The 12,717-nt window shown below is 44.6% G+C and overlaps 1 protein-coding gene across 1 annotated transcript; it reads right to left on the bottom strand.

Annotated features, from left to right (window-relative positions):
• Positions 1-2,342: 2,342 nt before the first annotated feature.
• On the bottom strand, positions 2,343-4,724 carry LOC145986897 (uncharacterized). Its single transcript, XM_083121363.1, has one exon. The coding sequence runs from the start codon at positions 4,722-4,724 to the stop codon at positions 2,343-2,345; it is 2,382 nt and encodes a 793-aa protein (XP_082977489.1).
• Between the last annotated feature and the right edge of the window lie 7,993 nt (positions 4,725-12,717).

Below are 12,717 nucleotides of genomic sequence, written 5' to 3'. Positions count from 1 at the left end.
GCCCTTCCACATGATTTCCTTGTAGTCGGAGAAGAATCCATAGAGGAGTCGCAGAGGGAATAGCACGGTGCTGAGTTTCCCGGGTAATTTGTTGTCGGTTTCGAAACCCGCCGCTTTGTAGTACGAACTCTCTGGCTTCGAGAGCGTCATGGTCGCCACGATGGTCGAAGTTAGTCCGGGGTTATCCATCCGGTCGATGACTGTACCATGCTTTCTCACTTCCACCTGGGAGAAGAGGTGAGGGACGAAATTGTCTATCAGCCTGATGTTGGCTCCTGCGGGGTAAGCTGCATTTTCGTCCCTAGTGACAATTTCGTATCTGATGTAGAGGTCAGCGCGATGAGGATGCACAAACCCGTCACCAACGTCCACATCAAATTCGATGTCCTTGTTCGGTTCGTTGAGGTTCCCAAACGTCCTTCTGTTGGGAGGGAAGGACTGCAGTTCGTAACTTTCTACGTGATCCATCATGCGCTTTCGATTAACCGTCTATTTTATTTACAAGATAGCCAGTACGGGCGTGCTCGTGGCTCCGGCGAAATCCACCAATTCACCTTTCTCGTTCGTTATAGTCAGTTCTACTTCACTGAACTTGTCGTGCTGGATGGGAAAAAAGATTGGTTTGGCTGGTTCGTAAAGAATCGGCTTCAGGAATTCCGAATTGGGCTTGAACGTTGCAATTATACCGGTTTCCTTGTGTGTTTGGTCCCGATTTGCGTCCGTCGATACAACCATGCCCTGAGCCAGGTTGCAATGTACGTTCAAAGTTTCTATGGACAGGAATTTGGGAATAGAGGACCCAACGTGCTTGATCCCCGGCGACAACCTGTAGGGAAACCCAAGAGCTCCCCGATAGATCCGAGGTTTATTTCTTCTGTGGCGGACGTAATCTCCACGCGATAAGTGACCGAACTCTCGGACAGGATTACGTTCGAAGGCAATTGGGCTTGTAGCGTAGTCAGGTTATATTGTCCAGGCGAAACGGTGATCTTCTTGCTTCCTATGTGGAGGGTGTTGTTGTATTAGGTGACGTTGCGAATCAAGTACATGCTGTAGAAAGCCACGAGTCCCAACGACTCTTGTTGCAGAGTGCTCCTGATTACATCGTAATGCAGTTTCAGTTTGAGGATTGAAGTCTCGCTGGACAAATGCAGGACTAGCATTTTTCTTTTATCGCTATTGTTTTATCAAATCCGTTGCTCTCTGAAACATTTCCAACGACGTCGAGTCCCCGCTGCCGGTTAGTTGCGAAAGAATGACCAGCATTACGACGCAGAGATGACCGCAGACCACTTCGTCGAAGCCCTGCATCCTTTCGTCGTTGTAAAATATTTCGGACGTCGATTTCAGGTAGTTCGCAAGCGCGAGAAGCGGAACGCCACCGAAAGAATCAAAAACGAAAGCGCTTCCGTCCTCGGCAATCCAATAACATACCCAGTGGGTTCCCGGGTTGAGAGAATTATCCAAGTTAACCACTCCGCTTTCGCCGCCACTTCGGGGTCCATTAGCAGGCAATGTATTGGACATGAACACACCTCTGAAGTTTATAACGTTGAACAATTCAGCTAGAGACTCAATATCTTCGTTTGAAAGGGGCACTTTTTTTTAAGGTTGAATTTCTTCAACGCTGCTGCGGTGGTTTGTTTCTTTGTTCTTCTTCTCTTCAATCCGGAACCAGTAGCGTTCATCTTGCTTTCCACGGCGAGGTTGTGTCTTTTTTGCTCTTCGAGCTCTTTTGTGTTCTTCTTGGCATCGATCACGGTTTTCGCGATCGCGGCACTACCACCTGCGAGACTTCCCACGGCTCCGAGAGCAGCGAGGATCGTGGGAATGCTGAAAATGAAACCTCCCTGCTTTCTTGACCTAGACTTTTGCAACTTGCTTAGCTGTGGCCTGCTGAGAAGGAGCTTCATCCCGTGCCCCTTCTTTAAACATTTGTTTTTCTTCTCGCGTTGCTTCTTCGTGAGTATAGAATCGATGCCCGAAACCTTTTTGAGTTCCGAGTAAGGGATTTGATAAGCCACTCCTTTCGGACGCATTGCGAAGAACTCCTATTTTATTATGTCTGTTTATTTACTTACTGCTATCCGTGAACTGCATTCTGCTTCAGCTGCTGCCTTCCTTTCTCTCTGTGCCACCCCAAGACCAACATTGGGATAGTGTAGGAAAGAACAATAAATGGAGAGAAAAGGTTTTGGTGATATGAGACTGCTGTTTATTTCAGCAAAAAAAATAGATGGATGCCGGAAATGAAGTAAATAAAAAAGTATTTTGTGTGTATGCGTACAATTTAATACAGAAGCGTGTGTGTGCGTGCGAAGTGGATTCGTTACAGGATTAGCCTAATTACAGATATTGCATGATTTGGACTTCTCTCCGATTGGTGAATAGCCCCATGGAACGGTGTGAATACCGCAGTTCAAAACTTTTCTCTTGTCGTCCTCTGCATCCAACGCCACTCTGTTCAGTTTCACGGTCTTCACATCATGGTCTATGCTCTGGAACCTCCTCTCTTCCCGCAGGATGGGGAGTTTCTTTTTCAGGAATTCGATGTAATCCTCGACGTTTAACTTCCCCTGAACAGTGCTTTTCCCAACTCCCTTGGACTTCTTGATGGTGGCAACGGTCGTTCTGATACAATATGATTTAGCCCTGAGTCCCACGAACTCTCTGATGATCTCACCGTTCATTTCGTCCTTCATCAATCCGGGAACTTTCTTGTTTCTTGGCAAAATGTTGTAGGGGTTCGGCTGTGGATAGCCCGAAGTGTCGAAATGTTCCTTCAATTCGGTTGTCATGCCCCTGTATGGATCTTCCTTCATCACATAAACGAAACTCTCCGTATCCATGTAAGCGATCTGGATTTGATTTTTGTATCGTGACTTCATGATGTTGTAGTGGAACTCATACATTTGCAGTTTCGACAGTTCGAGAATTGCAGCCCCCACGTACGTCGGTTTGTTGAACGTAATGCAGGATTTGTCAAGATGAAGCAACGTCAGGTTCTCGTTGAAAATTTTCCTGCTCTTGAAGCGTGGGTTGGCAACCCACTTCATGCATATTTTTTCGTCCGAAACTATCTTGACATCCTTGTATTTCCTTACATTCTCCATGGCGTTGTTCATCAGTTTATACATATCCTTATCCAGGTCAGATGTCGCCACCTGCCGCTTCTGGGTGTTCATGTTGATGTAGGGTTCCAGCCATTTGCCCTGTGTGAATTTCAAAACTCTGTGCACTTTAGTTAAAACAAGACCCTGCTGGAGATAGAATTTCAGCAGTTTGCAGTGCACTACGTAATGATCCTTCCTCTCCAACGTCAGAAGCAGTTTTGGTTGATTGGAGCAAGGAGGACATTTTAGCTCAGGCGCCAGAGGAAAATCCGAATGGAGCTGGTGCAATTCTGAAGGATACTCTAAGTCTACCTCCGCGAAGTATCCTGTCGATCCTTCAAAATTATCCTCTTGAAGCAGATGTTTCAGTCCTTCTTCGGTCATGTCCGACCACTCGAAATTAGACTGTGGCAGCTTCTGCGTCATCGCATAACCATACAGGTTGTTGGCGTCCAAGTATATTATGTAGCTGGACTCCTGATTGGGATCGTACTCGTCTCCCATGTACTTGTTGTTTGCTTTCGCATGTCTTAAACAACATTGCACGATGCCGCCCCTGATACATTTCTCGATGAAAAGCTGCATGTCGCATTGATCTTCCGCGAAAAGTTGCAATTGAATGCTACTGGAATACAACATGGCATTCCAGGTGAATCCCGGAAGACTCACGAAGTGCGCAGGGTCGACTTTGTAATCACGAATAGCGGTTTGACGAAACGCTTGGAGCACGTCAAATAGGAGAAGCACGTCCAGCTTCAAGTATCGATCGTGGAAATCACCCAGCGAGCAGCATCGAAACTCGTTCCACATACGTTTGGCGTGCGCATAGTCTTCGTCGGAACACACGGAGTCCTTCAAGGTTGAATTAAAAGCGTCTTTCGACGGAAGATCCGTCTCGTCGAACTTTTCGGGCCCGTCGACGTACTCATATGGGTACACTCCTTTCCTTCGAATAGCGTCCAAGGACACATCAGGGAAATGATCTCTGGTAACTTCCGGCATGTCCAACATGGCGACACATTTTTCGAGGCTAGCCTGGAGAAAGCGGTAAGAATCGATGAATCTAAGTTCAATTCTTCTGTATTTTGGCTTCTTGCCAGCAGCGCACAACGTGCACTCATCGTCGCAGGGGATCATTTTGCTCATCTTACCATGATAGCCCGGTGGAATATTCACCCACTTGCTGATAGTAATGTATTTCTCGTCGGTCTCGGCAATCACACGGATGGATTTTTTATCATAGCCCAGCTCTTTGACGAAATGGTGAAGATCATAATTGCTGAGGCCGTGGAAAAATACCGGCACAAACTTGGCAGTTTGAAGCTTCAAATTGCATCTATAGCATAACGGACTGATGTACTGACCCGTTACGTGATTGTGGTGTGTCACTTTTATCACACAATCATCAAATTTGGACCCGCAATTTGGACAATGTGTTGCACAAACAAACCTCAATTCTTCGTCTTCGGTAAGATCATTCATGGGTTTAGTCCTGAGCAAAACATCACCCCATTCCTCCACTTCCTTGACTAGGAATTCCAGGAAGCGTTTTCCAGCCTCGGGTGCTTGGTAAAGAATCGGTTCCTTGCTATCTTCGTCCGCTCCTGCCATCCAGTGCACGTAGTATGCGAAACTGCAAGGTATGTGCTCGTGGTAGGCAGTAGTTGATGATTTCGCCGGATCGGGGTCTCAGATCGCCATGGGCTTCAAGAATGCCTCAAAGTCCGCAACGATGACAACGGGGACCTCCAGCTGGGACTTGTACTTTCTGAAGAAATGAGAACCACCAGGGAACACGCACCTGGATGGTTGATGCTGCAGGCATTCTCTGAGGTGATCCTGCAGTCTCTCCTTGGCGGTTCTTGAACCTAGGTTGCTGAAAAATACCATACATCAATAACAAATTTCGATTTGATGTTCATGTTTTGTTATCTCGCTTCTGACCAGCTTTGAAAGATCACGGATGAGGCAATAATGGTGCTGTTTCATACTTTTTATCAACAGCATGTGCACTACATTCACCTCATCACCTACAATTTTGCTGATCAGAAGCGGAAAAATATCTACTTTTTTGTTGCTGATTGTATATCTGTACACATTTACACCGATTGGAATCTTGTTTTTTTGTTGATAGGCTTTTTCGAATTTTTCGATTTTTGTCAGCTGCACAGGAAATGTAACGTCTTCGAAATAGTCATCCAATTCATTCTCGTACTGGCTGTAACTTCCAACGCGCGTAGAGTTTTTTGTTTTATGATGCAAATGGGCCAGGAGACACCATTTGAAACACAGGTTGTCATTGTTTTTAATGTTAAGAACGGCTTTCTTGTTTTCGATCACCTGCGGGAGCTTCACGTAAGTCGATCCCGAAAGAGGCTTGTATTTGCTTATGTTGATGTTGATGATATGTGTAGTGTTGCAAACACTCCAACCCGATCCTTTGCCTTGAAATTTTCCTGCTTCCGGACGATCTCATTCACTAGCTTGTCGTAAAGTTCGCTTATCACCTCCCTCTCACTTTCCAGCAGAAGTTGTTGCTTTGTTCTACTGGAGAACATGTGAGTTTGTTCCGACGAATGCTTCTGGAACAACGAATCCAAAACCATGTCGAATTTGAAGGGGCCCTTGTCGAGAGTGGAAACCAAAATCTTAACCACTTCTGCTTTCTTCTCCTACAGGAAAATTTCGGCACTGCAGGGCAAACCCCTATTCTCGCTGCTGAGGCTGTAATTTGCCAACATATTTCTGAAGGCCGTTCTCTTCGGCTTAATACATTCTGGGTCGCGTGCTTCAGCCGAGTCTGTGATCTTCGTTCTCTTTCCATGGCTCAACTGGTTTGAAGACTGCTTTCGCTTTACCCCACTCTTCTGATTGACGATCAAATTTTTTGTTGTTATCACTTTCCTGGATGTTGGGGAAGGTTTGGTGATGCTGGGGAGTTCTTTCGACGAACCAGGTCGTTGAATACATCTTTGTTTATGCCGACTTAGATTGGACTTGATTTGTGGGATATTACAAAAGGGACAGTGAACTTGGGGTTCTTTCGTCTTCGGAACTGCAGTGGATGTGTCTTGTGACTGCGACATTTTTCTGCAACAGAGAAAGCCAACTTTCAGGGATATGCAATAGGCTATTATATACATATTTGGCCATTGTTTTGATTCGAATCTGTAAGTAAATAGTAAGACGCATCAAGATGCCGAACAATATCTTCGGCCACTCCAGAGCCGGCACGGATACCGAGCCACCCGACAACACTGAAATTCTGAAACTCGACCAACGAGTAAAGAAACTTCGCAGCGACCTGCTGACTCTCCAGAACACTCTGTCCTCGAGCCTACAAGATGAGATCACAAGTCTGCAGAAAACATTAGTGGATCCGATCCTGAAGATCGAAGCGGAATTCAAATCACTGTTCGCCAAGTATGCTGATTTAGCATCCTTGGAAAGTTTGAGCAGCATTCACGAAACAGTGAACAACCTGCGAGAGGAATTATCTAACCTACAAAAATCCAGAGACATTATTCAACTAAAAACTAAGTTTGAGGAACAGAAAACAAACATCCAAGCTAGCTTGAGCGAACTTCAAAATGTTATTTCTAACATTAAGATCCAACTTGAAACCAACCCTGCACCCGAAGACATACTTCTGATCAATCGAGCAGTGACCGATCTACGAAACGAACTCGGTAGTTTTCGGGATGAGATCCCGTCTCTGATATCCTTTGCAGAACTTGAAAACTCGGTGAAAAACATCAGGGAGAAACTTCAAACCGTCGAAGAAGCCATTGCCAACTTTCCTTCGTCCGAGGAACTGAAAATTATAGGAAAGTCTGTGGCCAACATCAAACTGCAACTCGAGACGTACGAGGATTTCGGTAAAATCCAAGGCACCGTAAGACACATCGAGGACACTTTGTCGACCATGAGAACTGATCTATCGACCGTGCAGGAAGCTTTGGAATTGAAATTGCCAGGCATAACGGAAACCCTGACCACAGTTCAACAGCAAATTGCCAAGCTGGAAAGCCTTAACACCGAAACCGAACTTTCACACTTCCATCACCTGATCGACGACATACAGAGCAAGTTGGAAACACTGCAGCAATCAACCCCCACACAGGACGACATGACGCGACTCCGGGATGCGCTGGGTACGGTAGCCGACGCCAGTGAGCTGGACGCCGTGAGAAAAGCTTTGACCGCGCTGCAGAATACAGTCGTCAACTTACCAACATCGCAGGAACTGAAAGCCGTGAAGAGCACAGTGATCGTTTGCTCAAATCCGAGGACATGAAAAACATTCAGATTGAAATCGTGCAAATTCGAGACACCATCGCCACGATGCCCACTAACCAGAACGTCAACGAGCTGCACACTCTGTTCGCAGAAATCAGGTTCACGACCTCGCGACACAAAACTCCAAACTGAGGCTCGTCGAAAGCTTGCAGCAGATCATCGCAAACGTGAAACTTCGAATCGACGACGTGGAGACCGGTCAAGAGTCTGCTTTGGCTGATTTTACCGACAAGCTTCGCGAACTGAACGAACACTTCAAGCAACTTCGCGTGGAAATCAAGATCAAACCTTCTTACGACAGCATCGTCAACCTCTTCAGCGAACACCTGGAGCCCATACAGAACAAACTGGACGATGTGCAGGAGGAACTGCGAGCCAACGTCGGCAGCCTGAACGTTAGCCTCGACAACTTAAAATCGACAGTCGTCCTAGAGATATTCAGCATCCCAAATCGAGAATTTCCGTCCCCTTTCAATCCACGAAGCAAACTCTACATCCTCACTCCTGTCAAAGCATACCATCAATTTTACCTCAGGGGAAAACTTCAGTTTGTCAAGAAAACTTACTGGTCGCTACTGCGAGCCCTTCACTATCCGACTATGACTGTCCGACTTCATATGCCGAGGATGCTTCGCAAATCATAGACATACAAGTCGGTGATAAACTGTATGTAGAGAACCCCACGCTCTCACCAGCACAAAATCCCATCGTCATCGTGTTCCTTTTCTCACATGACGTCCAGTAGAAGCAAGTAAAATTTTGTTATGTAAACTTATTAAAGCTCAAACGAGACTTTCCTGATTAGCACAAAAATACACTGATATTGTGCGATCACGAGATAATTTGAGTTAATAATATGCAATGTAAAAGTAAATTCCAAGTTAACTCGGGTTAATAAAGCAAGTATAGCTCGACCACAAGGAAAAAACCTTCCCTCAAAATCGTTCGCACATCTTCCCTGCCGTTATCAGTGCTCGGGGCAGTATTGCCAGGTCAGACTTGAAAAAAATCCGGAGATTGTTTCTTGGGAAACCAGAAGATCTGCTACAAAATCCGATGATCTAATAGTAGCGGATGAACGACCTTCTCGGGGGGCGACATAGGCGTGTGCACTGGGTGCAAGAGGATGTCTGCAGATTTTTTCCAGAGAGGGGGAAACAATGTATTTTTATCAGGCGAGTAAACGAGGCATATTACCCCGTATAATAAAACACCACTTGAGTTTGAAATTATCACGTTTCTACATCCCTATTATAATAATGGATGTAAATTACTGTAACTGAAATCAACTCAATTTTCGGGTGGGATAAAATACAACCATCTAAAAATAGTAATGTACATGGATGTCCGCAGGATTTTTTCCAGGCAGGGGGCAAGGAAGTTATTTTTTTCCAGGGGGGCCAAAAGAAGGCACATTTTCTCCAATAATAGTGTTGTTCCCTCAAAAAATATTGCTTAAATTTCAATGTATCATATTCATGCAATAATTAACACACATTATTGCAGCTGAATTGAAAGTATATGTGAATGCCCATGGTAATGTAGTAATAGTAATAAAATAATAATAATGTAATAGCACATCGTTTGGCATAATTTCACAGTTCAAACAGCACTTTTCATGGCTGAGTGGAGTTCCACTCTCCCCTCCATGTTCAAGTAAGGTGACCAGGAAACTTGTTTTTGAGCAGGCCGTCGGAGGTACCATAGCAATAGTTTATTGTGAAATCCTACCGAGAAATCAATAGGTCTGGCAACACTGACGTTGGCCGCTCTGAAGGCTCCTTCCTCCTGTTTTTTTTCCCCCACCCGCCAGAGCGATGGGGTCTGTGCAGGTTTCTTTCCTTGTGGTTCCACTATAAAAACATAATTGCTGTACTTACCTCTGTTGAAGTAAAGCTGTTCTTTCTCCTTCTTGTGAAAGTTTTCATGCAATTGAACACAACGTGCACCACAAGCACATAGTTAATACAGCAAAAATGTCACTAACAATTCACAGCAGGAATGCTGTTAATATAGTCACTCGGTCACCTTCTCGCTACGCACTGCGAAAAGTCGAGGCGATGCATGACGTGGTAGGAAACGATATCGATCCATCTAGGAGTTGACCTACATACATCGTTCCGTCTTGCTCACACAATTAGAGGAAAAGAATCGCGTAAGTAGCATTAGCAACGACTCCTATACAAATATTTTTACTGGTAAAGATTTTCTTTCGAAGCCCTTTTTTTCCCTTGCGTAATTAACCAAGAACAGAAAAGAGGTTCATCGGTAGAGGAAATGCTGGAATTTGTATTGTTTCTTTGTTTTCGAAAGCATACTTCTTCTCCTGAAGAGCACTCGTTTTGATTTGTTAGCTAAATTTAGCTTGCAGCTCAAACAATGCATGATAGAATAAATGTTGCCAACTCACTAGGTTAGTTTAACTCGTAAAATATTGTGGTGAAATGTTGATGGCAGAGCTGCCAACGCTGACAGTGAGGTTAACATACACCGTGAACTCTTGTAATATACAGCGTAAAAGGCTACGGTTCACTACTGCCCTATAGGTGCTTTCCCGCGAAGGTACTGGGTTAAATGTGAAGGTACTGCTCTATAGGCGCTTTCCCGCGAAGGTACTGTATTAACCGTGAAGGTACTGCTCTATAGGCGCTTTCCCGTGAAGGTACTGCTGTATAGGTGCTTTCCCGTGAAGGTTAAAATATACAGCGTAAAAGGCTACGATTCGTCCAAAATTACCGTGAAGGTACTGCTCTATAGGCGCTTCCCCATGAAGGTACTGGGTTAACCGTGAAGGTACTTCCCTATAGGTGCTTTGCCGTGAAGGTACTACTCTATAGGTGCTTTCCCGTGAAGGTACTGCTCTATAGGCGCTTTCCCGTGAAGGTACTACCCTATAGGTGATTTCCCGTGAAGGTTAAAATATACAGCGTAAAAGGCTACGATTCGTCCAAAATTACCGTGAAGGTACTGCCATATAGGCGCTTTCCCGTGAAGGTACTGGGTTAACCATGAAGGTACTTCCCTATAGGTTCTTTGCCGTGAAGGTACTGCTCTATAGGCGCTTTCCCGTGAAGGTACTGGGTTAACCGTGAAGGTACTGCTCTATAGGCGCTTTCCCGTGAAGGTACTGGGTTAACCGTGAAGGTACTGCTCTATAGGTGCTTTCCAATGAAGGTACTGGGTTAACCGTGAAGGTACTTCCCTATAGGTGCTTTGCCGTGAAGGTACTGCTCTATAGGCGCTTTGCCGTGAAGGTACTGCTCTATAGGCGCTTTCCCGTGAAGGTACTGGGTTAACCGTGAAGGTACTGCTCTATAGGTGCATTCCCGTGAAGGTACCTTAAAATATACAGCGTAAAAGGCTACGAATCGTCCGGACGATCCAGCTCCGCCATTTTCCATCTACTTCGAAGCCTTCTCCATATGGATCATCACCTGGTTCGCGTCCATTCCATACAATTGTGGGATGTCTCTCTGATAGATAGGTGTCAGAATGGAGTCTTGGAAGTATCTGGCATTCACCTTCACGTTTTTGTACACTTTGCTTTCATCAACTTACCCTCATATCCAAATCCCGTCACAACCATAAAGCCACGAGGGAAACTTTCCCTGCACTGACGAACAAAGTTGCTGCGCCCCTTGCCGTCAATGTCACGGTATGTGACACTTTGCTTGCAGCCCTTCTCCTGGTGGTTTTCGTGGGTGAATGTTTCGCAAGGAGAGCCTGTTGTGTAACAGGCCACAATAGCTTTCGCAGAAGTCACCCCGAGTGTTTCACAATGAATACGTATGAAAATTTAGCATGGAAAAGGGCCATTACGTAAACCTCCCAATACCGATTGATTTTCGGTGCCATTTGATAACATTCACTACCAACACTCACACATCTACAAGGTCAGAAACAACACTGCTCCTGCCAGCAAACCCATAGTTGCAGCATGATACGCCAGGTGGCAGCACCGAATCGACAATGGTCGGACATAAAGCAAACAACCTCTGTACATGTTATATGTGAAAAAATTATTATATTCGGATGCATTGATTAAGAATTTTCTGTCTTTCAAAAAAACAAGTTTGTGTGCTTGTTTTCCATTATTAATGTGAAATTGCTTGTGCTGAAAAAATATTTCAAATAGTTTGTTCCAACACAAATGCTTTAGCGCTGACTTCTACCCCTTTTTTGCATAATTTACGAGGTTAATAACATATTTGATACTACCACTACCACTTTATTATTTTAATTGTTGGTACGTTTCTTCTGGTACTTGCCCCACCAGATCAAAATTCAGGGTTGCGCATCTGAAACTAGCATTAGTAACCACCAGCAGATTATTGCATTGTCATCTGCAAATAGTGTGTCCTCCTATTCCACCACTCACTGTGTTTCCATCTTTGTTTCCTTTGTCAGCAAACATAAAGAGGTATAGTGCAAAAAATAGGGCTGTCCATATTGTATTCAACTGTCCTTATTTCATCACTAAGCTGCTGTTGATACACTTTCCTTCACCAAATATTTTGTTTAGTACATACATTTGAATCCAATGAAACATCATCATATTTACTCGTGTACAGAGTAACCAAAAATAAAAAAAGTAAAGTGCTCCCCTGTCATTTGTACCATAACATGAAGGCATATAGAGAGTGATAATATTACTTGAACTGCTTTTCATCTCATAGTCAGCCCACGATTTTGATGCATAATTCGACAAATTTTTACAATGATTTCGCCAGTTCTGCTTGTTTCTGGCCACCCTGGCCTTTCCTCAACAGTGACGCTTTCTCTTCTGTCAGAAAAATGTTTGATTCATTTGTACACTGCTGGGCGATGGTGAACCTCCGTACCCCCACGAGAAACTGGAAATTTTTCAGTGGGTTGGGAAGATTGTCATTCATATGAATGTTTGTTGTTCTTTTTTCCCCCACAGAGATGCATTATAAGTGAGTATTGAACAATTTTATGTGGCATGATTTATGACGTCACGCACACTGTGATTGACATCAGAGACCGGGTCTTACTAATCGCACGAGAGGCAGACACCTTCATGTTCTGTCGGGGTCTTCCTTATCGCACAACCCTGCGAGAACTTGTCGTTCAGAGGTCACATCAGATGAGGATTGCCTATGTTGTTAGGTTAGGTATCATTAGCATATATACAGCCCATTCCGAAAGTCGCATGAGTTTAACACGTTAAAACAAGTTATGGTAACTGGCTGTCCCATAAGTGCTTCCATGCATTTTGTGAGGTTCATTATGCTGTCCCAAAAGTCGCATTTCGTGAAAGAACGAGATTTACCAAACGCACTGG

The sequence above is a fragment of the Lepisma saccharinum genome, chromosome 4 (genome assembly GCF_977018435.1).
Source record: "Lepisma saccharinum chromosome 4, izLepSacc3.1, whole genome shotgun sequence".
In the NCBI taxonomy this organism is placed as follows: Eukaryota; Metazoa; Arthropoda; class Insecta; order Zygentoma; family Lepismatidae; genus Lepisma; species Lepisma saccharinum.
Note: the sequence above shows the minus strand (reverse complement) of the source record. Positions and strands in the feature narration are given on the sequence as shown.

What these genes read in the sequence shown, in the direction of transcription:
- LOC145986897 (XM_083121363.1), bottom strand. Translation starts at nt 4,724, where the DNA reads ATGGCAGGAGCGGACGAAGATAGCAAGGAACCGATTCTTTACCAAGCA.